We start from the raw sequence: 23707 nt of genomic DNA on the forward strand, positions 1-23707 counted from the left end.
TCTGGCCATCATGAGTGCCACTCTGCCTGATTCGGGTCTATCTCGAGCCGCCCGGTATGCGGTTCCTTTCGCTTTGTTGCTGATTCCCTTGTGGAAAACCCGAGTCAGCGCAGTCGTTCCGGAGCCATATCTCGACGAAGCTTTCCATGTTCCCCAGGCGCAGGCCTACTGGGCGCATCGATGGACAAATTGGGATCCGAAGATTACGACTCCCCCGGGACTGTACTTCTGGTCGTACCTGATTTGCGCCGCCATGCTTGCTCTCCGCGGCTCTCCGACGGAACTCGGCGCGGACGCCCTGCGCACCACGAATGTCGCAGCAACAGCTGTTCTCTTGCCCTGGAGGCTTCAGTCTGTGCTGGAGCTCTTGCGGAATGACCGCAAGTCTCGTCCGGTAGGTGCACGGTTGAGCCACACGGTGTTGAACATTTGTTTATTCCCGCCGCTGTTCTTCTTCTCGGGGCTCTACTATACTGATATCCTTGCCCTTGTGGTAGTCGTCGAGGCGTACAACTGGCAGCTTAAGCGCTCTACTGTGAACGGATCTGCTCCTCTTCAGTCCCTTATATTCCTTGTCTTCGGACTGGTTGCCCTTGTCTTTAGACAGACCAATATCTTTTGGGTCTCCGTGTTTTTCGGTGGATTGCAGGTGCTCCGGACGCTGCGTCTGTCTACTAACAGATGCAACGTTTCTGGGCTGAATGAAGTCACGAAGAAAGGCTTCCAGAATGAGCTGTATGATCCTCTTGTGTCCGATGCATCTTTTGCAGGTGAGACATCCTTGACAATCTAATGGTGATGGCATTCTCCGCTAACTTTGTCACTGTAGACTACTTCAAGACTACCGTGTCTCTTGCCACGACTTCACTGAACAATCTTCCCCGAGTGCTTGTTTCTGTAGTTCCTCACATTCTCATTCTGGCAGCTTTTGGTGGTTTCATACTATGGAACAATGGCGTCGTCTTGGGTAGGTCTTTGCAACGAGGGTGTTGTATGCAATGGAGACTAATATATTTTATAGGACACAAGGAATTTCACACTGCAGGTCTTCATTTGCCCCAGATGCTCTACATCTGGCCTTATTTCCTGTTCTTTTCGTGGCCTATTCTTGTCATCCCCGTTGCGAATCTAGCCCTCCCGAGGAACTTTCTTCCAAAGCTCTTGGATTACAGCTTCCCTAAGAGACAGAGGGGACTCCCATCCCTATTGGCTATTTTGGCAGTCGTTCCGGTAATGCTGGCTGCGGTTCACTACAACACCATTGTCCATCCCTTCACTCTGGCCGATAACCGTCACTATGTTTTCTACGCCTTCCGAATCCTCCGGTATCACTCAGCCATCAAGTACGGAGCCGTGGTAATTTATTTCCTTGGTGCTTGGGCGGTTATTTCTGCGTTTGGCTTCACCACGATTGCACCAGCACCTAGATTGATGCACATGCCGCCGCAATCTCAACAACCGCCGGCTCCGGCTCCGGCTCCCACGAAACCAGTTACGAGGAAAGAAAAGAGAGAACAACAAAAGGAAGCCGACAGGAAAGCCAAAACGAACCGCAAACAAGTGGCCTCGAAACAGGCTCCCCCACCTGAGCAGAAAGATCCTGTTACGCCAGAAGTCATGGCAAGGATCCAGGCACACATTGCTACGCGTCAGAAGCAGCAGCTGGAACCGACCCGGGTGAGCTTCGTGATCATTTGGCTTGCTGCGACGGCTCTTTCGTTGGTCACCGCGCCTCTCGTCGAGCCCCGTTACTTTATCATCCCGTGGGTTATGTGGAGGTTGCATTTACCACCGCAGCCAATTCCGGCTGTCTACCGTCTAAACCGACCGGAGGAAGAGAAGGAGATTGTTTGTGCACAGGTGGCTTCTCATTCTCCTCTGTTCTTGGAGACCCTGTGGTTCTTGGCTGTTAATGCTGTGACGGGCTATATTTTCTTGTACAAGGGCTTCGAGTGGCCGCAGGAACCGGGGATGAGTCAGAGGTTCTTGTGGTGATTGTGATAGTCAATTGTTTATATTTTCCTAATTTGGATAACGTAGTCGATCGCAAAGCAGCGCCTTCCCAATTGAGTAAATACTAGAGCACAAGGAAGGAAAGCGCCTGGCACTGCCAGTCATGATTAGATTGGGATCCCTTTCAAAAGACTGTTCATTCTTTTGCACAAGCACCGCATTGCATTCTGTGAAAGGTTATTCACTTTACCAAAAGCATCTCATTTACTCATAATTATTCACCATGGCTCTAGTCATCACCGCGTTATGAGGTTATCCAGACACTTACACATCGTCCGCGACTGGAAGAGGCGACCCTGGTTGATGACGCCGCAAGCAACGCGAAAGTCGAGCTTCTCACTGAAAATGTCGAGGTGATCATGGAGACGCCAGAGGAATTACGAGATGCAGTCTCGAAAATAACGAGCGTCCAACATATTACCCCTGCTCTCATCCACCGCCTGCAGCTTCTCGAACACGCCGAGATACCCTTCCCGGGTGTACCGGTAAGCAAAGAACCAATCCGAATGTCGTTTTATTTGACTGACTTCTTTGTAGGTCCCGCTACTCGAAACTGGTTCTGATTTGGGTTTTGAGTGGAACACGAACGATCGGACTCTATTTGTGAAGCTTGAAGAATCAAAACTCTACCAGGCCTGCTCCATCGTCTTCGGACGTTGGTTCGAAGATACTGCCAATCAGTTAGACCCCGATACGTACTCAGGTCTTTGTGAGGATGGTAATTATATTACCGATCGATGCATAGCATCAGTCGGGATGACGTATAATTATTGTAGATAGGCTGCACTAGCAAAATGCGATCAGAAGCATACTCCCTCATCAAATTGGCTCTTCAGGTATTAATAGTCCGTCTATGTTTCTCTATCCTCTTCCGTATCGGAACCTGTCGCATGGTCAGTGGCTGCGTCACTTCCGGCCTCCCGCTCCCTTTCAGCACCATCACCACCGAACATCCATGATAAAGATGGATCGCCCCTCCAAACGAACCAGAATTTCATCTTTCGAGCACCATCCACCTACAACTGATCCAGCATACCGCGACACATTGACAGCAGAAAACAATGGCTTGGCATCACTACGTCGATCTATCACGCCGCCGCCTCCACCACGACGCCAGAAATCAACCAGCACCACAGCCGTACCTGATGGAGTAAAAGCGACTGAACTTCCAAAACAAAAACAGATACCTACTACCACTCATTCATCCCCAATTCAACTTACCCATATCCGGGATCTACCCGCGTCGTCGGGGAACAATGTCGACACTGTCCGACTGCGAGATATCCTCGAGGATCCGATGATCCGCGAATGCTGGCAGTTTAATTTCTTGATAGACGTGGATTTTCTGATGAGTCAGTTTGATGAGGATGTCAGGGACTTGATGAAGGTGAAGGTGGTGCATGGGTCGTGGAAGAGGGATGCGCCTAATAGGATACGGATTGATGTAGTTTTCCTCTTTGATTTGAGATTAAAGTGTGTTTGCTAATGATGCTATAGGAACAATGCTCGAGATATCCAAATGTGGAGCCGATAGTTGCGTACATGCCGGAACCGTTTGGTACGCATCATTCCAAGATGATGATTCTACTTCGACATGATGATCTTGCTCAGTATGCTTCCTATCCATGGCTCTCAAGCTTCAATCTGTTAACGGGACTAGGGTCATAATTCATACAGCCAACATGATCCCCGGAGACTGGGCAAACATGACCCAAGCAGTCTGGCGCTCTCCTCTTCTGCCACTGTTACCAAACACATCCACTTCTGAAGGAACCGGAGGATACGGTAGTGGAACCAGATTCAAGCGAGACCTACTCAGCTATCTAAATGCATACGGACGTCAAAAAACAGGCCCGTTGGTTAAGCAGTTGGAACGTTTCGATTTCCGGGCCGTGCGAGCAGCATTAATAGCCAGCGTGCCTTTGAAACAGAAAGCTGAGACTATGGACGCCAAAAGGCAAACGCTGTGGGGATGGCCGGCTTTGAAAGATATTCTACGACATGTCCCGTTGGCGCCGCATTCTGGGACGGCACATATTGTGCTTCAGGTAACTAACCCACCCCAAAAACATAGCAAAACCTGCTGACGAAGAGCAGATATCCTCGATTGCGTCACTAGGCCAAACAGACAAATGGTTAAACGATATCTTCTTCGATTCTCTCGCGCAATATTCATCCCCAACACCGCGTCCGCGGTTCTCTATTATCTTCCCTACGCCGGACGAGATTCGTCGTTCACTCAACGGCTACGGCTCCGGTGGATCCATTCACATGAAAACGCAAAGTGCGCCTCAGCAGAAACAGCTACAGTATATGCGTCCTTATCTGCGACAGTGGGCAGGGGACAGTGACTTTGGTCTCGAAACATCATCCGCTGAAGCAGAATCTATTCCTCGACGGGAAGCGGGTCGTCGTCGTGCGGCGCCTCATATTAAGACCTACATCCGGTTCTCAGATGCGGGAATGGAATCTGTAGACTGGGCGATAGTGACCTCTGCGAACCTGTCTACCCAAGCGTGGGGCGCAGCTGTTAATGCGCAGCGAGAAGTTAGGATCTGCAGCTGGGAGATTGGGGTGGTTGTATGGCCCGGATTGTACGTTGATGGTTCTCCAGAGACTAAGACAGCCAAGATGGTTCCGTGCTTCAAGCAAGATCGTCCCGCTGAAACCAAGTCTGGGCTGGAGGATGTCCTGGTCGGATTCCGAATGCCCTACGATGTCCCGTTAACACCGTATAGACCTCGGGATGAGCCATGGTGCGCAACGGCAAGTCACCCGGAACCAGACTGGTTAGGGCAGACATGGGATGGTTAGACAATTCCCAAAGTGGTGATTATGATAATAAACTCGCATTCAATGTAATGATATACTATCCGTGACTAGCGATATCCTCCCAAAAAAAAGACTACCAAAAGCCATATGTATGCCAAACACGCGCGTAGATGCGCTTACGAGCGGGTGCCGTACTTGTTGATAAGAGTGTCAACCTGCTTGATGTAGAGGACCAGAGCCTTCTGCTCGCTGATGTGGCTAATCTCCTTCCAGGCGTTGTACTTGTACTTGGCCTGCATGTTGTCAGTTTCCGTCCCATCCTTTCAAGGCAACAGATGAGAAATGCGAACCTCGAAGTTGAACATCGACGGCTGAGCGGGGGTATCGTTGTTCGCGCGCTTGTAGTACTTGTACAGCTATTGATTTCTAGTCAGTAACCCATCCACCCCTTCATCCAAGACAAGCTCCTCCCCAACTCCCCAGAACAGAAAACGTACATCCAACTTCTCCTCCGGCGCAGGATCCTTCTCCAACATCTTGACGACCTGCGTCGCATACTCGAAGCCCTTCTTGAGCAGCTCGGCCTGCTCGCCGCTCAGCGTGGCGGCAGTCTCGTCCATGGCCAGGGCGGCGTCGATGGCGGCCTGGAGGGTCTCCTTGGAGGGGGCTAGGGCGGCCGCGGCATTTTGGACCTCGGGGGTGAAAGAGGAGGTATTGGTGATGGTGTTGAGGTAGGCGGACATTTTGGCGTTTTGTTTCGTGAATAAAGATAGGATCGATAGGAGTGGTCTTGTGGTTTGTAGTGATGGAGGATGAGATGCGTTGAGGTGGTTGAGTCTTGTTGATGGTGGGGGAGAAGTGGGGTAGTCTAGCTATTTTTGCCGGGATGTGAGTCTGATGACTGATTTATGCGAATTATGAAGGGAATCTATTTGTACAACTCTACATTGCGATGATACTCTATCTGACATTGTAAATTAGGTAGCCAACCAACGCCATAAATGCTAGCAAAACGACGGGTATTTGATGCAATAATAAAAGCAAAAGAAGAAAGAAAGAAAAAAAAGGCAATGTCTAGAGCGAAAGGAAGCAAGATCACCAATCAACCGCCCACCCATTCTTATCCAAGAACTCCTCACAAGCCGCCTTAAGCCCATAATTAGGCCGTAGATCTTTAACCGACATGCCCACTCTCGTCAAGGGGTCAGTCCCAGACTGCTCAACATACTTGACGATCCCCACGCGATCAAAACTGGTCCCCGACGGCGTAATGACCGGATCGTGCATGACCTCGAATGAGATCCCATCGACCAGATAGTCCGGCACCACCCGCTCAGCAATCTCCCCCTTCGACGTAGCCCGGAACGCCTCGCGAGTATTCTGGATGTTCTTCTCCACGTCCCCACGCAGTGCCTTCTCATCCTCCACATATCCGATCTCCCCGATCTCTCCGGCGTCCAGCTGACGGCGCAGGTCGTCTAGCGAGCGCTGCAGCTCAGCCTCGATAAGCCCCTCCACCGTCGCAAGGGTATCGTTCATTTCGCGCAGGCGTCGGGTCTCCTTAAGCGCCCAGATCTGCTGCTTAGCCCGCAGGACAAACTTGGAGAGGCTCTCGGTCTGCGGGGACTTGGCGGAGAGACTGTCGCGGTAGGCTTCAATGGCGATATCGTAAGCGGCTTGTGGTTGGTGTTGGCCCAGGAGTGCTTGTACAAGATAACTGGAGCTTTTGAGACGGTTGGGACTTTCGTGTCCGTAGAGCGCGATGGCGGCGCGGGCATCTTGTTCGACACCGGGCCATTTCTCCAGGCGCAGGCGGGTTAGGGCGCGGTTGGTGAAGAAGGTTGGTTCGCGGGTGTTCTTCTGGATCCTATTGTTGGACTTCTTTTTAGTGGGCCAAAATGTATGCAAGACTAGAGAGAAACGCACGCTTGAGAGAAGAGTTCTTCAGCGCCATTGTAATCGCCCTCTTTGTAGAGTCGATTACCCTTTTCCTTTAGTTCAAAGGACATGTTTCCTTTTGGGCAATTAGACGAATAATCTGGAAATAGTACAGGAGCAAGACCACGTCTTTAATGCCAATGATTTTGTTGATTGTCGAAGCTGATCGATCCCCGCAGAACCCAGCTGACTCAGAGTCTACAACAACGCTCGTACTAGGCCTAAAGAGGAAATCTGCTGATGTGCCCTCTTTCCCGTTTGAGTTGCAGTAGTGTTAAATTCACCAAAATCATCCTCGTCCTCATCATCGTCGTCAATCCAGCCATCCTCGTCATCCTCGTCATCCTCGTCATCCTCATCAAGCCACTCATCCTCTTCATCTTCCTCAGTCTCATCAGTCTCGTCATCAAGGCCAAACTTTTTCAAATACTAAAGCCATGCACTGCATCTCTCCTTGCCCTTTCCCAGCCTAGAACTATCATATCCTTCACCCATCGCAGACTGCTCCAACTTTCGCTCCAGGTTGGCTACGACCTCGCTATAGGACTCCTCATCAAGCCATCCAACATCCACGAAAAACCGGTGAGGCCGACCAAGCCGTCCAAATGGAGCCAGAATGAGGAGGTAAGCTTCCTGGATTACCCGGCCCTCCTCACTAGCTAGTATTTCGCGTATTTCGTCGGATTCAGCTGGCAGATCTTCCCGGAAGCATACCCGCAGAACGAGTTTTGAGAAATTCAGTTTGCCGTTGACGTATTCAATGGTCGTAATCCAGTCATGATAAACAGGTTTACCAGAGGCAAGAAAACTTGTACTTAAGCGCGGGAAGACGAGTCCTAAGAAATGCAGACAAGGCAGATGAGTGGGAGGCACGGTGTCCTTCAAGAAAACAGCCTCTTCGAGACGGTCTGATGTTGATTGGGGCCCGAACTAGTTTTCTTCCAATGTATGAATAATTAATCGGTTTCTCGAAAAGAATACCGTCTGGGCAACCTCCCGTATGGCCCGGCTGACCAGGAATAACGACGTCGATGGTTCCCAGCACCGGTAGATCGTCGAAAAGGTCGCATGGTATAGGTTGCAAAAGCAATCAAGGTCACCAGTGTCAGGACAGGCAAGAAACTGGCACGCATAATGCTCAAAACAGTCACCAGGCCCCTCTAGTTCGTCGCATGTGGCGCAATAGTTGTCGATACTGTAGCCTTCTTTTGGGCTCCACTCGATTTCACCCAGAGGCGCAATGAGATCGGTAAACTCCAGAATCCGAATTTGGAGTTCGACAGGCAGTCGTAGGAACGGGAAGGCTGTAGTAGATCGTCTCAATGGCCGATCCATTGCCTGGCTAGCAGCTTTAACTGTCAGGTTTTCCAGGGTCAGAACAGGATGCCTCCCAATCTGGAGTTCGCATTGTGCCAGAGTTGGAAGGACGAGCAATGGCTCCACAACCGCATTGGCTGTCTCCAGATTATCGACGTCACAGACCAGTTGTAACTTTAATTGCGACTAACGATCTTTTCTCCTGGACACGATGAAATCTGTAGAGGCTTGTCATGTCGACAGCCATCGTTGACACTGCATTTCATTCTACAGCAGCCACCATCCAGACAAGACGAAGCGTTAAGAATGATTATCACGTCTGAGAGGCACGTAATATAAGTCGGTAGAAGGTTCCTGAGTGGCTGGAGACCGTGGCTCTTCTGGTACTGCAGGACAATCTGACTGGTGGAATACACAATAGACGAGACATCGGCGTAAATGCTCTTGCAGGTGAGAAGTAGATTGCGGGTGTATTGGTCATACAAACCAGAGGGATTCTCGGTTAGATATATTCTAGAATCATCCCAGAGCACCCCTGTTTCCTTGTGAATTTGACGTCGGACGGGAAGCGGTAGACCCAAAAGGTGCGGATAAGGTGTTATTGGTATTACACCGAAGGCAATTTTGATATATGAATACGCAAAGTCCCCAAGTCCTACTCCATACACTTTAGCTACTTCCATGTGAGAAATCTCTCCATATGATTCCAAGTTCAAAACAAGCCCAACCACAGCCTTCTACATCTCTCAGCGCATTCCCTCCTGATTGCCCCTTTGGCGGGCAGGATCCCTTTCGTCAAACCGCCTAGCATGGTCCCACTCAACACGTTCAGTAAACTGCCTGAGTTTGAAGTAAAACGAATTCCAGCCCCTTGGCAAGATCGGTAGAGTCGCGCAGGACATCGCGGGTAAAAATGCTCAAGGCGAAGAGGGGATTGCCAGAGACTCTGTTGATATCGCCCACAGTTAACGACAACTCACACTGAGTGGACGACCGTATATTGCAGTGCCTTGAAGAGGAAAGCTACGGTCGTTCTAGAAAATAATCCAGAACGTATCGGTGCATTTGTACTTTGTAGATCGAAAATATATTCAACTATATACGGAAGAAAGTAAGATTCGGCCAGCCAAATTCACCATAGTCGTGGTATCATAACGCTAATAATCAAAATGTTGAAGAGGGCTGAAAATGGCACCATCCGGATATTGTATCTATACAATCGTCTCGCAAACCAAGTTTTATCAAGGAGACGAGGCTTAAGCGTTCGAACGTATAATCGTATATTCGTCAACGCATGTACTCATAGTCCGCATTACTGAGCAGCAGCAGAAAGTTCCACCTCATAGTCACAGATAGCCTGGACCTTAGCAGCAGAAGAACTCTTCGGATCGAAGCGGTAGGTAACCCATTCCGAAGCCAGCTTCTTCGCCAACTCGATGCCAATAACTCGTTGACCGAAGCAGAGCACCTGAGCGTCGTTGCTCAGGATGGACCGCTCAACGGAGAACGAGTCGTGGGCGGTCACGGCACGAATTCCGGGAACCTTGTTTGCGGAGATGGCGACACCCAGACCGGTTCCGCAGATGAAGAGACCACGGTCCGCTTTGCCTTCGCGGATGAGTTTGGCGCCGGCGACGGCGGGGTGTGGGTAGGCGGTTTTGTCGGAGGTGGAGTCGACGCCTACATCAATGATGGAGGCGATGAGGGGGTTCTTTTCGAAGGCGGCTTTGAGGGTTTCTTTGTAGGGCTGGCCGGCTTCATCGCAGGCGAAGACGATGCGGAGGGGCTGGAGGTCGGCCATTTTGTATAGATATGAAATGAGGTTAAGATAGGGTGGACAATCAGTACAAAAGAAAGTGGACTGTGGAAGAAGGAAAGTGGATAGATCGGAAGTAAAATCCAGAGGAGCTCAGAGGGAGAAGAGAGGATTTGGATGATGATGATAGTGAGGAGGGCATTGGGGGGACATTGACGGCCCTTAAATAGCTGAGCCTGACCATGCTCACCCCCTCCTGAATCTCATTGTTCTTGTCTCAACTCCCTCCCTTTCCCTTCGGAGCCACAAACAACCCGGATGCCAAACAACAAAGATGCCTGAGTTGCATATACAAGTATGGAATGTCCGATGTTCGACGATTACCGGTTTGGGTCACAGCCCCGCCGTGGCGTCATGCACATTGGGGCAGTGGCCAATGAGAATGCAATTAAGAGGGATGGTTCGGTAATATACAACAGGGTGGGACTCGCTAATACCGGGTCGTAATGAGTGACTGCACTAGCCGTTTCGGGATGATTGCAGTTCCACGGAATCTCGGGATACTCAATGCAGTACTCCTGGATGTACTACTACTATGTACTACTATGGGGTAGTATGTACTCGTGGTAGATCGAGATGGTCATGTGCAAACGGCTTTCCTCTTTAGTAGTAGAGACACTAAAATTGGACTGTGCTATGTAGGTGTACAAAGTGGTATTCAACGTTATGCTCGGTGGACAGACAATGATCCTACCATGTACAGTGGACTGATGCTGATTATTCCCGCACTGCAAACAAAACCGGATTTTATATCATCACGGCATCCAACCCAGCCTATAATCACCATCCCAATATAGATAGAGTTGCCTGTTCAACTGCGCTTACATACTCTTTAGGGTATGGTGCAGTCGTCAATTGTATTACTCCGTCTCATCCACCGTCGCTCATTGGTGGTCGACCTACTCCCGAATAGCCGATATGGAAAAGCTTCAAATTCAAGGAATGGAATCGAATCGTTTGAACGGATAAGAAGAGGAGGGGGGATTCTATGAGGGCTAGACTGGGGTGTGCTGAGGGGCACGGAATGTTACTTTCCTCAGGGGGTTTATACACGGCAATCATTGGAGGGATCACTTCCGATGGCTTCGTCGACAAGTACCTAGGTGTATAGCATCGTAGTTGCCTGTTTGGGTTCGGTTCCTGTGTATTCCGATGATGACATCAGTCACTGTCCAGTACAGGGTATAGACACAAATATACTAGGCGAGCCCAGTCCTTGGCTAGAGCAGGACTAGATTTGGCTGTTCCTGTCCAAATGCTGCACAATGCTCTGTGCATCCCACTCTGTATACATGCCCGGTACATGTCTCTAGAAGTCACGGGACCCCACGCTCACGTGCTGCACGACAGGCCAAGTATGCACATACGATGTGGCAGATGTACATAGCGAACAGAATCTATACTTATCTCTACTGACCTTCTACTCTATACCATCCACAATCTATACGGATCTATACAGTCTATACTGATACCAAAATGCCTCCAACACTCCCCAAAACCCTCCTCATCATCTCCCTCAAGATGTACTTCGCCCCCTCCCGCACCCTCTCCTACCTCCGCGGCCTCCTCGAACTCAGCGTCAACTCCGACAAGAAAGACCTCCTCCTAGCCCTCATCCCCGACTTCCTAACCATCCACCCCTGCGCCAAGATCCTCCGCGAAGCCAACGCCACAGACACCTTCCTTCTCGGTGCCCAGGATTGCTTCTGGGAAGCCCTCGGCCCTTACACCGGCGAAGTCTCCCCGCTCGCCCTCCGCGATCTAGGCGTATCAATTGTCGAGCTCGGACACGCAGAACGCCGCGCCATCTTCCACGAGACGGACAACGAGGTTGCGAAGAAGGCGAAAGCTGCTTGTGAGCATGGGCTAATCCCACTGGTTTGCGTGGGGGAGATTATGGCCCCCGCGGGGGACCAGGCGATAGCGCGGGCTATCGAGGAAGTTGCTGTGCAGGTAAGGCCAGTCCTCGGTGCTATTCCTGCTGATGCGCCGGTGATTTTTGCCTACGAGCCGGTTTGGGCGATTGGGAAACCCGTGCCTGCGGGAATGGACCATGTTTCTGCTGTGGTTGAGGGCATTCGCGGTGTGGTTCGGGAGTCTGGGGTTAATGGTAGGCAAGTAGAGGTGCGGGTGCTGTATGGGGGAAGCGCGGGCCCCGGATTGTGGGGAGCGGGCGGTCTAGGGAAGGCGGTTGATGGGATGTTTCTGGGGAGATTTGCGCATGAGATTGACGGCGTGCGGAAGGTGGTTCAAGAAGTCGAGGAGACCCTGTAGTTTCTTTCACGGATTACTGTTTATAGATGATGGTCCCATGTTGTCATGTCGGTGTAAATGGTATCGGATGCGTTACGATGGATTTACAATGGATTTACTGGTACATACATACAGCATTCCCCAGATATGTTCTCCATAATGGTCCAGATCGATCCACCTGCTCGGGTTCACCTATTTGGGGCTAGTTGAAGCTTTATTTGCATGTCAGATGAGCTTGAAGATTTTATCTTCTTTCATTTCTTTTTTGTTCTCCTTTTGTTTCTGCTTTTATTCGGACGAGAGAGCACTACAGCTACAGCTCTCGACGCAGCAGCGGTGAACAAGAACAAACAGCTGACAACACTGATTAATCAATCACTTCTGTTGTCTCAACTCCTGCTTCACACGGGTCACCGTGCCTATCCCCCCATACGTGACCCCCGTGTACATCATCGCCACGGAAGCCCCTGCATCCAAGGCCGCCCGCGCCTGTGCTCCATTCGTAATACCCCCAGACGCGAAGATCGTCTTGCGACCATACTTGTCCACGGGCTCTGCGGCTCCCACCGCCGGTACGTTCTCGCGGTCTGGTTCCGCTTCCTTAGCCGTCGCCGTTTGCTCTTGCATGCGCTTCTCTAGTTCCGGCATGTTGGGCGTATCAAGGAGCGCGCGGTATCGTGCAACCAGCGCAACCGTGCGGTCGGCCAGTTGGGGGCCGGAGTAGCCGCCTGTTTCCTTGACGATGGGTTGTTCGCCCTCTGGTAGGGTGCTTCCCTTAGGTAGCGGCGCCGGGCGCCGGTTGGTTGTGTTACCCACGATGACTCCGTCGACGCCGGAGCCCCACACGGCGTCGCAGATGCCAGACACTTGTTCGTCTGCGTCCTCATCCGGGCTGACCTTGACCATCACGAACGGCTTGGTTTGACGTTCCACGCCCTTTGCTGCGCCAACCACGGCACTCAAGATGGCCGTCAGAGGCCCCGTCGCCTGAAGATCACGGAGACCAGGGGTGTTGGGACTCGACACATTTACCACCAGGATATCGGCGTACTTAGCCAGACGGTCGACGCAGTACACGTAGTCCCGCTTGATGGCTTCGATGTCCGAGTCCGACGTGGCCTTGTTCTTGGCCACCTGTACCGCGAGCAGTTTGCCGGGCACCAAACTGCCTGGCGGGACGTTCGCCTCGCCGTTCAACACGCGCTCCTGAGCCAATTCGTGTTCACCGAAGCCGTGCGCATACGCAAAGTCACGCAAACGCTCCTGCAAAACCTCCGCCATGTGGTCTGCGCCCTTCGAATTCAGACCGTACCGGTTGATGATTGCATGTTGCGATGGGAGACGGAACACACGGGGTCGCGGGTTTCCTTCTTGCGGCAACGGAGTCGTACCGCCAACTTCGACGATCGCAGGTCCGATATCGAAAAGTGCGTCTGGGATATCCGCGTGCTTGTCAAGGCCACCGGAGATACCAATTGGGTTGGAGAGCGTGTATCCAAAAACCTAAACGAGACAATTCCTGAGCATCCACGGCCTAATTTTCATGTGTTTGGAAACAAACCTCTGTTGCCAACGCGCCATCACCATCCGGGTTTCCACGCTCCCGGGGATTAAGACCAAATCGATGGAGTTGCTTCAATGTCTCCACAGTAAAATGATGCGCCTCTTCCGCATCAGGGTACAGCAACCGGACCAAGGGAGGCACCGCAAATCGGTGAATGCTAGCCCTGGTGTCCGACCCGTAGACAAAACCAACCAATAGAACCAAAGCCAACGATGTACGGAATAATTTCTTAGACCGGCGACCTCCCTTCTTGGGAGCCGGTGCAGGGGCCGGTGCCGGGGCCTCTTTGGGAGCTTCCTTAATCTCCTTTATAGCCTCCTTAGCGTTCTCAGTGGTCTCTTTAACGGCTTCCTTCGCCTTCTTGGCCGTCTCGGGTTTTGTTTCCGAGGAGTAGCATCTCAACGAGCTTTGTAGTTGTACGGCAGCGCGACTATAACAAATCGGAGATCGTTGGGCGAGCGGAAGAGCGCGAGCCCTTAAGCCCGCAGACCGGAAAGCAAGGGTAGCAGAGCTTGCGACCATTATGAACAACACGAGCGCTAATCTTAAGCAGAAACCATTGGCTAACAATCAATGCGTATTGAGTATCTGGGATACTGTTAGTCTCTGTTATACAGACAATTAGGCTCCGTAGACGCATGGCATAGCCATCCCATGCTTGTACCCTAGCCGGCGAAGCCGATCAAGGAAGCATAGTAAACGGAAAAGGCTCGGGGAACTTACAATTGCAATATATTCCACAAGTTCAGACAGTCTAAGCAAAGCAAGGAAGAGCAGCAAGCATCCCACACGTAAATGTGTGCACTCCGTATAAGTCGCAAGAAGGAGAGGGATCAATCCCGATGCGATTTTATTCCGCTTCCGGTTGTTTTTCTCTCTTGCGTCAAGCCGGCGGGCGGTCGGAAGTTTGGGTCAGCAGAACTTTTCCGGGCGGTGTGCGGTATACATATACATATCAGGGGATAGGATACCTTCCTCTTTCGAATTATGTTGTACAAATGGGCAAAAGGATTGATAATGTTGAGATAACAAAGTATATATATTGAAATGTTATGTCCATGGCACCAAACGCCTATCATTTTCTGCCTTTAACACCGGCTCCAATGGACTGACTCCACGACTATTTGCAGCAGCATGAGGTCTCGCTTGACAAGTTCTAAACTGGTTATATGATGATCTGTCGAAAATGAAGAGATACATGGGTATGTGCTCCGAAAAAGTAATTAGCTTTGACATAAATGCAACCCATACCAACGCCAAAACGTAGAGAAAAGAAAAGAAAGCGAAGCCGGAGCATCTACTCTTCGTCTGCTTCCTCGGGATGATCAGGACTTGGCTCTCTTTCGCCCGATTCTTCCTGTCCTCTCTCATCTCCCTCAGTGTTCTCCTCCTGGGGAACTTCTTGTTCGTCATCTGCACCAGCCGGGGGAGGAGGCATGGAATCAGCAAACTTGGGGTCAATGGCTGCTCGGTGCAAAGCACGCTTATAGACCTCCGCTTCATCCGGGTCGCGGACGACCACTTGAAGCTGGTCAACCTGGTCTTCCTTCGTCTTCGGCTTTGTAGGGGCTAATCCTGCTTGCGCAATAGTACGTGCACGTTCAGGCTTAAGACGGGTCTTGCCCAGGATCGGGTAGTAGTAGGCAGCTTTTTGCTTGGAAGGCGCAATATCCTGCTGGCCCTCCGCTACCTGTTCCGGATCGAATAGGGCCAGAGCGACATCTCTTTGCTTGTGGTCGTTACTTAGCGTTTGTGCGCTGGTGGCATATGTGCGAGAGCGGTCGAAACGGTGGAACTTAGTGTCATCAGGTCCATTGTGAGTGTATAATTCAGGGCTATCACGGTTCGGGTTCGAGATATCAAGACTGGATATGACATTCTGTGTTGCTTCTTTCTTATCAGGCAAGAAAAGATCGTAGTCCCACGGAATCGGACCCGGATCGGGGTAAAGGTTAGGGTTCGTCTTGTGCAGGGCCACCTTAGTAGCATGCTCCTGGCAAACGCGCTCTTCGGGGGCAGACGGAAGCAGAATAGCAACATCCATGGCCTTGTTGCGCTTCCCTGAAACGCCTTGTACAGGCGCCTTGTCGAACTTGAATTGAACAAAACCACCAGGGTCCGGGAACCCTTGTAAATCGGGCATGACGGGATAGAAACCAACGGGCTTGAGCTTCGGGTTATCCGGATGAACAGGTGTTGCCCATGCATCGTGTTCTGCCTTTGTAGCTGTGTGGCCCTTGATTTTGCTCGCGGTCTCTTCGCCAGTATGCTTGCTTTCCGGGTAGGCGGTATCGAAACCCTTCTGGATATAACGTTTGATATAGGTCGGGTCATCTTGGTTCTTGTGTTTATCTTCACGCGGCTTCACTCTTGTCGGAGTAGGCCTAGAGCCACCATCAGGGGCACGTAAACCAGCTGAGATATACTGAGTCCGCCGCAGGAAACTGACGTTCGTATTCTTCGGTGCCGGATTCTTCAGCTGTTCCAGACTCATGAGAAGCGGGAGATCGGCTGTATCAATAGGTTGCGGGTTTTCGGGGGCCATGATAGCTATGCACCATATTTTAGCTCAGTGAAGCAAACACATGTGTGAACACGTAGAGATCAGCTACTTACCACTCTCATCACCCAGATGAAGTCCTGGAATACCGACAAGATCAATTGGCATTCCACCTTCCGCATCGACATCGATATTTGGCTCTTCGCGTCGAGCCAGGTTCGACGTAAAGCCCGGCGTCAGAAACCGTTCGAGCCCCTCATGCGGGATCTCTAGGAACTTTGGGGGCATGTCCGGAGGAGGGAGGTCATTTCGGTAGCGTGTTGAAGCAATGTACTCTTGGTGGTAGCCCCCAGAGGAGCCACTTTTGGACTTGGACATGTTGATGTTATCGTCTGGTGTAGACTTCAAATGGTGGGAGACGCTTCAATGAGCGGTGCCCTGCGGAAATCCAGATATTTGAGTCGAGCAGTTAGCCAGAACTGGGATAGTATGCGATCCTTGCACCCCTGTCCTTGGCACAGGCGTTATTAGGAAATAAGAGCGATTGGATACAAACAGGTTCTCTGTTGCGCGAACGCCTCGGAGAGAAGACTAGACTTGTTATTCTGCCAAACACTACCGCCTAAAATTAATGAATCGAGAGGCCGGAAAATAGGATTTTCCATAGATTCTCCAATATCAGTTGTTTGGACTACGACATAACATGCCAAATCTCTAACCATGATACCTGCATAATCAGAAGCATCAGTTGAACTGCATTGTTTTGTTACAAAAAAAAAAAAAAAAAAAAAAAAGCTAACTAACATCAATATCATATACCAATAACCGAAACCCGTTCTCCATACATAGTTAAACAGACCCAAACTTAATAAGAGACGAAACATAAATCACCAAGCCCACATGCATTTATAGGCCATTAGTCTATGACCCAAGCGATCATACTCCAACTGGCCAATCCAGCTATCATTCGTTTGGTTCAGCTTTCCAAACACACTGGCACCCTTCCAGACAACGACTTGCGGATCAAGCTCTCTCGGAGGAGTACCAATCATAATCTCCTTAGCAAACCCAGGCCGGAGGTTCTTCAACCGTTCTTCGAGGAATGGGTGGAAACCATCGATTAGACTACCGCCTCCCACAATCATGATACCTCCCATGAATTCTCGCATTTTACGCTCTTCTCCACGAGTAGCGTGTGCGATGGAGGTAAGGATTGCATTGTCCAACGAAAGGATCGGGATAATGTCGTCCCGTTCCTCAACAGTTGGAGCGCGAGATGTTAGTGCACCTGCGCCCTGTCCACCCGCGGCCGGGGTGCTGGTTCCGCCTCCATGTGGTGTACTTGTCGCCTCCGGGGCAGGAGAGCCAGCAACAGATGACCGAGGCGTAGCTTCAAGATCTTGAACCCGGCCTAGAGCATTGGTATTATGTGAGCGGCTTGGGGTTGATTGGACGTCCAATGTTTTTGATGTGGTCTCCTCATTCACATGTCCATTGGCAGCTGGCGGAGCAAGAGAATTCAAGATCTCGGATTGAGCCGCAGACACCGGATCATTCGGTTGACCATCGTAAATGTCAACCGAGCGCTCAATCAGTGTCCTCCGACCCTTGAGCTTATGTGAATTGTCAAAGGTAGAGGTCTGGAAAAGGCCCATTGGGGCCAGATGCCCTTCATCATACGCTTTGAACGTGTACTTCCGTGTGTCTTGCCCAGAAACACGAAGATGGAAATCGTGAAGTTGTACCGAGACGTTGGCTTCGTTCATGGTACATATATTCTTCTTCAGCTCTTCAGCTAGCAGGAAATCGTACCTACGCCACAAATTGATGTCGGCATAGGGGAAATGGTCGTACAGCATCATTTTGATAAAAGCTTCGGTAACGTCGGCACCACCGTATTTCAGGTTGACGCGCGAGTTCTCAATACACATGCCTTCCTCCACGCAGCATATCGATGTCTTCTGCGCACCAATATCTACCACACAGGCGGATGTGAATCCAGCTCCAAAGGTAGCTGCCAGGCTTTCTTGGATAAAGCAGACGCGAGCAAATGCAAATTCTCTCATCAGCAGCTCAAGGACCTGAGTCACGTAGGACTTTTCGTAGAGATCCGGTATTACAAAGACGCATGAATACTGCGGCCATTCTTTCTTGCTTGTAAGGCCAAGCTGGTTCTTGATCGCCTCTTCAAGGATGAGCGCAATGTCCAAAAACAGAACTCTTTTGCTGTCGTAGTCCTTTTCATTGCACCACCCATGTCGCATTGGCCAGTATAGTTTATAGCGAGGGTTCGATAGATCCGGTATCCTTAATGCATCTTGACCAGTGATATATTCGGGTGCAGGGTTATTGAGTTCCGTCCACTCGATACGCATCGGGTCGTTGTGTTCCGAAATCGTCTCAGGTACTGTTCGACGGTTGTAGTTGACAACCATTTCCTTCGAATTGGGGAGGGTCCGGCGTTTATTCTGCCGCATGTGGACTTTCAGGTCGGCCGCCATGGTCGAATATTGCGAAGAAAACTGACAGAGATCGCAGTCAGTAAGTGCAACCTTAGCATTTAGTCTAAAAAACGCAAAACAAACCTCCTGGTCAAACATCTTCTCTGGTTCCAGTTCAGAGCCGTCCTCCGTCTTCAACCTCTTCGGATTCGGTTCTTCCTGGTCTTCGGATTCGCAGGTAGCAGATTTCCTCGCGATGACCATGGGGATCGTCTTTGGTAAAGCATCGCTGGCCAAACCGATCCGTAAGTTCTGACCGCCGAGGTGCATGACAATGACCTTGGAGCCAGCTGTTTCTTGAGTCTCTTCAGTTCCATCTTCCATGTTCGTGTCGCCATCCAGATCCGCGTCCGCTTCTGCATCGTGTCCCTTCATCGCAAGTGCACGGTCCCGGTCCTTGGCCGTTTTGGCCATGCGATTTCGATTCTCTTCATTTTGTAGTCGGAATGCGAGATACTGATCGTCTCTCTTGAGGTAGTCGCTAGAGCAGAGAGCCAGGAGTCAGCGAGAAAGCCGTGAAAGCGACACCGGCGGTAGGTTTAAGCACGTACGTATAGTAATTCTTCTGATTAATCGGAGGTACCACAGGCCAGGTCGATAATTCCATGTTATTATCGGTTCGCTCAAGGCCTATGACAAGTTTCAAGACATCAGTCCCTGGATCTCAACTCCGCATAACTTTCGGGGCCGGACTAGATCCTTACCTTCATCCCGAAGGAGAGCCTTTCCAGACTTTTTACCAACCATTGTGCTCTTTCTTCCGGAAGAAACGTTGGATGACTCTAGAGTAATCTGACGGGAATGGGGCGGATCGCAAGGCGTAACGGAAGGAGGGTGACGATACTGGTGCGATTCTTCAGATAACGAACGCCATGAGTATAAGCGATAATAGTTGACCAGAAGTAATTATTTTTCCAAAGGATGGGATGAGGAGCGCGCGTGGTGATGGTGGACAATTGAGAGGTGGATGAGAGAGTGAAGAGAGAAAGAAGCGCGCCTTTCCGCAGGGTCATTCCATTATTATGTGTTCCATTCTCTTTCCTTCTCCCATCGGTTTTCCCTTCCATCCCAAACGGCAAGCTTGGACCAGGGCCCCCGATCGCCGCCGCCCGCAAAAATAACAGCGCCACTAGGCAGTGTTTAGTCAGCCCCATGATCTCGTGTGCCTACAGTTGGTTATGTTGATTCCTCTCTATCCAGCACCATCAGTTTCATTCTACATCCGGCCTATATAACTACTCGAAATCCCTTCTTATTAAGGGTAGTTGCGAACGCGTTTTCTCCCTCCTACAGTTCAATCCGCCACCGCTTTCCTTGGGATCTCCCGCAGCCATCTCCTGTCAAGAGACCCCGATCGCGAGTCCGACTTCTGCTATTCACACCTTTCTCCTTCTCCCTATTACAAACCGGATACAGAAATATGGGCGCCTCTCTATCAAGAATATGGAACTTGCTTTGGTCGAAGAAGGAAATCCGGATTCTCATTCTTGGACTCGTACGTTGAATGGAAGGTCGACACGAAGTAGACCATTACCGTGCTGATCAATTTGTCTGGATAGGATAATGCCGGAAAGACGACTCTTCTTTATCGCTTAAAGGTATGGTTGTTGATGGCTCTTGTTGTTGAGGAATGATTTACTGATGTCTCACTTTGGACAGATCGGCGAAGTTGTAACGACCATACCTACCATTGGTTTCAACGTTGAATCGGTGACATATCGGAATCTGAATTTCAATGTCTGGGTACGTCGCTTTACCTGCATGATACCAATGCTTTGATTATGGAAAGTGAAGGTGCAAGCGACGGCTGCTAACACGGTGTCTTTCAATTGCAGGATCTGGGGGGCCAAACATCAATTCGTCCATACTGGCGATGCTACTATGCCAATACTGCTGCGGTCATCTTCGTTATCGACTCAACGGATATCGAACGGTTGGGAACCGCGGCCGATGAACTTGCTACTATGTTGAACGAGGAGGAACTCCGCGATGCGAACCTTTTGGTATTTGCCAACAAGCAAGACCAACCGGGTGCCAAGGGTGCTGGCGAGATCTCAGAAGCATTGAAGCTTGGAGAACTGCGAGACCGGAACTGGAGCATTGTGGCATGCTCTGCTATTGATGGTAAAGGTCTCGACGAAGGCATGGATTGGCTGGTGGTGAGTTCCCTTTCCGATCTATAGTAAGCAAAATGCCAGGTTGCTGACCATCGCCTGTGCACGCAGCAAACCATTCAGTCGGACAACGCATAAACGCCGGCGTCTTTTTGCGTCATGATATAGATTCCCTTCTTCGATATACTCATCTCAAAACCCGCTCGGGGACTCGGGGGTGCCTCCTCTGGTACGTGAGGTGCCAGTATCCTCATTTCTTCCTGACTCTGTTACTGAGTCTGTGTTTTTACATCGACAGCTTTTGTCCTATGCTTTTAATATCCTAATCGTTGGTTTGGTTGTTATGACATGCATTGTTGCATATGATTCGTGGAGCCGGAATTCGATCTGTTCAGGCAAAGGTTTATGGATTGTGCTGGTTCAATGATTTCCGTTTTATTTTCTTTGTCTTTACCGTTTTATATGTTTTTTTACTGGGTCTATAGCTCATGGACTACGATGGACACTGGTTGGGACGGTGGTGATTCCCACTAAGCGTTGCTTATGAAGATAGAGTCACAATGCATCAGTTGCGACGTATAGCTGTGATATTTTTTGCTACTAAGTTAGTATCTGGTTAAACAATTCGACTGCAGTTAAGTTGACTGTAAGCTAAAATTATTTTCTTTTTACAGATTCCATACATATTATGTACCACGAGCAAGGATTCTGAAATGGACAACTACTTGTCTTATCTATAACTACTTCTCTTATATCAGTGTCACGAAGTACCATCCAATATGCAAATTTTATCCAATCATCCCTGCAAGCACCGGTGGATGCAAGAGCAACCCCTCTTCTGACGTTCATGCATGTATACAACGCCCAGGATACAAGAGGCACCGCCCCAAGCACGGCTCAATGCAACCCTACTCAAATCTGTTCCTCATTTCTGCTCAATCAACTGCTTGTCAGAAAATATCATACCATGACGACTGCAAAAATGCCAATCCCCGAGACCCAGATTGCTGCTGTTCTCCCACCAACTGGTGCATCCCCGACAGCCCAGCTCCAGATAGCCACTACTCGCCCCGTTCCAACGCCAGGGAAAGGGGAGATTCTGGTTAAGCTTGAATATTCTGGAGTGTGCCATTCAGATGTGCACAGTGTACGCGGGGAGACGCCTATGTTAACGGACGTGGCGGGTCACGAGGGGATCGGGAAAGTTGTTCAGGGTAGGTACTTGTACCCAGATGTATTCGAAATAATTATAATAATAATCTATTCCTATTTGATAGTTGACCCAGAACTTGATGAGACGGAATGGTTGGGGGAAAGAGTTGGGATAAGGTGAGAAAGAAGTTTAGTTTGCGTACTAGTACAGGCGACTAACATGAGACAGATGGCTATACAGCGCTTGCTTAAGCTGTGAGATTTGCGCAGTAAATCAGACTGCATGTCCTTATCAGAGAAATGCTGGTGCAGTATGTTCTTGTCCTTGTCTGGAGTATATACGGAGTACATGTGAACGACATCTGACATGCTGCAGAATGTCCCCGGCACGTTTCAACGCAAGTGCAACCTCTGACATACTACTATTGGTACATGCAAGGCACTGACCAAGTGCAGAGTACATTGTCAGCCCTGCAATCCATGTGACGAAGATCCCGCCTGAACTCCCTTCGGATACAGCCGCGCCGCTTCTATGTGGTATGGATGCTCTGTCTGACTCTAAGATCCCAGCAGGGCCCATAGGTGGCTAAATAAGTGTAGCTGGAATTGCCATGTACTCTTCCATCATGAAGACCAAAACCAAACCGGGCGATTGGCTCGTTTTGCCTGGAGCTGGCGGAGGTTTAGGGCATATGTACTTGTTCCGGCATTTTTGTTGCTTCCCTATAAACTAACATTGATTGTCCAGGGGAGTACAGATCGCAGCAAGGAAAGGACTAAAAGTGATCGCCATTGACAGGTTCATGCTCCTTCCAAATGGGTCGAATAGCTAAGCAGTCGGTTGGCTAACCGATTTGTCAATGCACAGCGGCGAAAATAAAAAGCAACTTTGTCTCTCACTAGGTGCTAGTTGCTTTTTAGACTACAGGACGGACGATATTGAAAGTGGAGTTAAGACTCTGACATCCGGATTAGGTGCACATGCCGTGATATGCACCGCTCACGGGGAGATGGCGTACATGCAAAGTATGCGTCTGCTCCGCCGCCTGGGGGTGTTGGTCTGTGTCGGGATTCCGAGTACGCCATTCAGGCTACCTGCTACTCCGTTTGACATGATTGTCAAGGGTAAGTAGGAGCAATTGGAAAATAGATTTGGTGCATGGTTGACATTGCTAGGGTTGACAATTGTGGGCAATTCCGCCGGGACCCCGGAAGAGATGAACGAGTTGATGGAGATGACTGTGGCAAGAGGAGTCCAGGCACATATTGAAAGCTTTGAATTGAGTCAGATCAATGAGGTTTTGCAGCGATTGGAACGAGGCGAAATTGATGGACGGGCCGTGGTGAGGATTCCATAGTTATGCTACTGGTACTACTGTAGATACCACCTCGGTTTGAGGAATTGAGAACAAACTATGGCAAACAAACGCTCCGTTCTCACCCGTTATCTTCCATTGCCCCTTCTCACTGACTGTGACTATGAGTCCATACAAACTCTCGGTTGACCGTCCGCAGTCCCCGTAGCGGAAGTGTGCCCGCACGCTGCCCTCTGATTGGTCCCGCGCTGTCCGCTCTCTCTATAGGCCCATGGCCGACACATGACCGCGTGAGAGACTGTGACTTGCCCGTCTCTTTCCTCTGCTCTCCAAATGCTTCACTATTTCCAATTTTGGCCACGTCCACAAGAATAGCTTCTATGATCCTCCCCCACCCCGGGATGGATCGTCGTCTCCTAAACCGTCCTGCGCCGTATCTTATCGCCACCCA

The 23707-nt window shown here is 50.2% G+C and overlaps 11 protein-coding genes across 11 annotated transcripts; 5 read left to right on the plus strand and 6 right to left on the minus strand.

The window, feature by feature from the left end:
* Positions 1-10: 10 nt before the first annotated feature.
* Positions 11-1995, plus strand: alg10 (dolichyl-P-Glc:Glc(2)Man(9)GlcNAc(2)-PP-dolichol alpha-1,2- glucosyltransferase; the record flags this gene model as incomplete). The annotated part of the gene is made up of 3 exons (XM_022540969.1): positions 11-770; positions 830-967; positions 1022-1995. The coding sequence occupies 3 exons, from the start codon at positions 11-13 to the stop codon at positions 1993-1995; spliced, it is 1872 nt and encodes a 623-aa protein (XP_022399091.1).
* A 982-nt stretch (positions 1996-2977) lies between these two features.
* ASPGLDRAFT_130609 (tyrosyl-DNA phosphodiesterase 1) lies at positions 2978-4827 on the plus strand (the record flags this gene model as incomplete). Its single annotated transcript, XM_022540978.1, has 4 exons — positions 2978-3457; positions 3511-3623; positions 3674-4061; positions 4108-4827. The coding sequence occupies 4 exons, from the start codon at positions 2978-2980 to the stop codon at positions 4825-4827; spliced, it is 1701 nt and encodes a 566-aa protein (XP_022399092.1).
* A 67-nt stretch (positions 4828-4894) lies between these two features.
* ASPGLDRAFT_535467 (uncharacterized protein) lies at positions 4895-5743 on the minus strand. The gene is made up of 4 exons (XM_022548011.1): positions 5460-5743; positions 5283-5396; positions 5136-5201; positions 4895-5078 (listed from the first exon to the last, which is right to left on the minus strand). Exons 1-4 carry the CDS (start codon positions 5526-5528, stop codon positions 4962-4964), a joined length of 366 nt encoding a protein of 121 aa, XP_022399093.1. The 5' UTR covers positions 5529-5743; the 3' UTR covers positions 4895-4961.
* On the minus strand, positions 5452-7274 carry ASPGLDRAFT_534298 (putative U-box domain protein). Its single transcript, XM_022547977.1, has 2 exons — positions 6712-7274; positions 5452-6652 (listed from the first exon to the last, which is right to left on the minus strand). Exons 1-2 carry the CDS (start codon positions 6792-6794, stop codon positions 5881-5883), a joined length of 855 nt encoding a protein of 284 aa, XP_022399094.1. The 5' UTR covers positions 6795-7274; the 3' UTR covers positions 5452-5880.
* On the minus strand, positions 6922-8287 carry ASPGLDRAFT_27241 (uncharacterized protein; the record flags this gene model as incomplete). The annotated part of the gene is made up of 4 exons (XM_022543644.1): positions 6922-7103; positions 7215-7653; positions 7705-8110; positions 8232-8287. 4 exons carry the CDS (start codon positions 8285-8287, stop codon positions 6922-6924), a joined length of 1083 nt encoding a protein of 360 aa, XP_022399095.1.
* A 750-nt stretch (positions 8288-9037) lies between these two features.
* ASPGLDRAFT_534195 (RpiB/LacA/LacB family sugar-phosphate isomerase) lies at positions 9038-10130 on the minus strand. Its single transcript, XM_022547969.1, has one exon. The coding sequence runs from the start codon at positions 9839-9841 to the stop codon at positions 9353-9355; it is 489 nt and encodes a 162-aa protein (XP_022399096.1). The 5' UTR covers positions 9842-10130; the 3' UTR covers positions 9038-9352.
* A 1202-nt stretch (positions 10131-11332) lies between these two features.
* ASPGLDRAFT_130142 (triose-phosphate isomerase) lies at positions 11333-12130 on the plus strand (the record flags this gene model as incomplete). The annotated part of the gene is made up of 1 exon (XM_022540941.1): positions 11333-12130. One exon carries the CDS (start codon positions 11333-11335, stop codon positions 12128-12130), a length of 798 nt encoding a protein of 265 aa, XP_022399097.1.
* Positions 12131-12267: 137 nt separating this feature from the next.
* On the minus strand, positions 12268-14503 carry ASPGLDRAFT_535661 (dihydroorotate dehydrogenase 2). Its single transcript, XM_022548016.1, has 3 exons — positions 14397-14503; positions 13671-14261; positions 12268-13612 (listed from the first exon to the last, which is right to left on the minus strand). The coding sequence occupies exons 2-3, from the start codon at positions 14193-14195 to the stop codon at positions 12485-12487; spliced, it is 1653 nt and encodes a 550-aa protein (XP_022399098.1). The 5' UTR covers positions 14196-14261; positions 14397-14503; the 3' UTR covers positions 12268-12484.
* A 192-nt stretch (positions 14504-14695) lies between these two features.
* Positions 14696-19739, minus strand: ASPGLDRAFT_75588 (uncharacterized protein). Its single transcript, XM_022549804.1, has 6 exons — positions 19379-19739; positions 19226-19304; positions 18759-19155; positions 17102-18695; positions 16290-16565; positions 14696-16223 (listed from the first exon to the last, which is right to left on the minus strand). Exons 1-6 carry the CDS (start codon positions 19419-19421, stop codon positions 14971-14973), a joined length of 3642 nt encoding a protein of 1213 aa, XP_022399099.1. The 5' UTR covers positions 19422-19739; the 3' UTR covers positions 14696-14970.
* A 40-nt stretch (positions 19740-19779) lies between these two features.
* Positions 19780-21191, plus strand: ASPGLDRAFT_49184 (ADP-ribosylation factor family protein). The gene is made up of 6 exons (XM_022547049.1): positions 19780-20169; positions 20234-20272; positions 20334-20417; positions 20510-20833; positions 20900-21017; positions 21087-21191. The coding sequence occupies exons 1-5, from the start codon at positions 20095-20097 to the stop codon at positions 20924-20926; spliced, it is 549 nt and encodes a 182-aa protein (XP_022399100.1). The 5' UTR covers positions 19780-20094; the 3' UTR covers positions 20927-21017; positions 21087-21191.
* Positions 21192-21676: 485 nt separating this feature from the next.
* Positions 21677-23361, plus strand: ASPGLDRAFT_49187 (zinc-dependent alcohol dehydrogenase). The gene is made up of 9 exons (XM_022547050.1): positions 21677-22002; positions 22066-22117; positions 22170-22251; positions 22317-22338; positions 22397-22477; positions 22541-22634; positions 22689-22739; positions 22809-23065; positions 23117-23361. The coding sequence occupies exons 1-9, from the start codon at positions 21771-21773 to the stop codon at positions 23296-23298; spliced, it is 1053 nt and encodes a 350-aa protein (XP_022399101.1). The 5' UTR covers positions 21677-21770; the 3' UTR covers positions 23299-23361.
* The last annotated feature ends 346 nt before the right edge of the window (positions 23362-23707 follow it).

Source organism: Aspergillus glaucus (genome assembly GCF_001890805.1).
Source record: "Aspergillus glaucus CBS 516.65 unplaced genomic scaffold ASPGLscaffold_15, whole genome shotgun sequence".
In the NCBI taxonomy this organism is placed as follows: domain Eukaryota; kingdom Fungi; phylum Ascomycota; class Eurotiomycetes; order Eurotiales; family Aspergillaceae; genus Aspergillus; species Aspergillus glaucus.

What these genes read in the sequence shown, in the direction of transcription:
- ASPGLDRAFT_535467 (XM_022548011.1), bottom strand. Translation starts at nt 5,528, where the DNA reads ATGTCCGCCTACCTCAACACCATCACCAATACCTCCTCTTTCACCCCC. An exon ending in AGGTCCAAAATGCCGCGGCC is followed by an intron (nt 5,397 to 5,459) that starts GCCCTAGCCCCC and finishes GCCATGGACGAG; the next exon opens with ACTGCCGCCACGCTGAGCGG. An exon ending in CGCCGGAGGAGAAGTTGGAT is followed by an intron (nt 5,202 to 5,282) that starts GTACGTTTTCTG and finishes AGAAATCAATAG; the next exon opens with CTGTACAAGTACTACAAGCG.
- ASPGLDRAFT_534298 (XM_022547977.1), bottom strand. Translation starts at nt 6,794, where the DNA reads ATGTCCTTTGAACTAAAGGAAAAGGGTAATCGACTCTACAAAGAGGGC. An exon ending in GAAGAACTCTTCTCTCAAGC is followed by an intron (nt 6,653 to 6,711) that starts GTGCGTTTCTCT and finishes GTCCAACAATAG; the next exon opens with GATCCAGAAGAACACCCGCG.
- ASPGLDRAFT_534195 (XM_022547969.1), bottom strand. Translation starts at nt 9,841, where the DNA reads ATGGCCGACCTCCAGCCCCTCCGCATCGTCTTCGCCTGCGATGAAGCC.
- ASPGLDRAFT_535661 (XM_022548016.1), bottom strand. Translation starts at nt 14,195, where the DNA reads ATGGTCGCAAGCTCTGCTACCCTTGCTTTCCGGTCTGCGGGCTTAAGG. An exon ending in ATGGCGCGTTGGCAACAGAG is followed by an intron (nt 13,613 to 13,670) that starts GTTTGTTTCCAA and finishes TGTCTCGTTTAG; the next exon opens with GTTTTTGGATACACGCTCTC.
- ASPGLDRAFT_75588 (XM_022549804.1), bottom strand. Translation starts at nt 19,421, where the DNA reads ATGGTTGGTAAAAAGTCTGGAAAGGCTCTCCTTCGGGATGAAG. An exon ending in AGAAGATGTTTGACCAGGAG is followed by an intron (nt 18,696 to 18,758) that starts GTTTGTTTTGCG and finishes GATCTCTGTCAG; the next exon opens with TTTTCTTCGCAATATTCGAC. An exon ending in TCATCTGGGTGATGAGAGTG is followed by an intron (nt 16,224 to 16,289) that starts GTAAGTAGCTGA and finishes TATGGTGCATAG; the next exon opens with CTATCATGGCCCCCGAAAAC.
- ASPGLDRAFT_49184 (XM_022547049.1), top strand. Translation starts at nt 20,095, where the DNA reads ATGGGCGCCTCTCTATCAAGAATATGGAACTTGCTTTGGTCGAAGAAG. An exon ending in ATCTGAATTTCAATGTCTGG is followed by an intron (nt 20,418 to 20,509) that starts GTACGTCGCTTT and finishes TTTCAATTGCAG; the next exon opens with GATCTGGGGGGCCAAACATC. An exon ending in AAGGCATGGATTGGCTGGTG is followed by an intron (nt 20,834 to 20,899) that starts GTGAGTTCCCTT and finishes CTGTGCACGCAG; the next exon opens with CAAACCATTCAGTCGGACAA.
- ASPGLDRAFT_49187 (XM_022547050.1), top strand. Translation starts at nt 21,771, where the DNA reads ATGCCAATCCCCGAGACCCAGATTGCTGCTGTTCTCCCACCAACTGGT. An exon ending in AGCCGCGCCGCTTCTATGTG is followed by an intron (nt 22,478 to 22,540) that starts GTATGGATGCTC and finishes AAATAAGTGTAG; the next exon opens with CTGGAATTGCCATGTACTCT. An exon ending in GGCGGAGGTTTAGGGCATAT is followed by an intron (nt 22,635 to 22,688) that starts GTACTTGTTCCG and finishes TTGATTGTCCAG; the next exon opens with GGGAGTACAGATCGCAGCAA.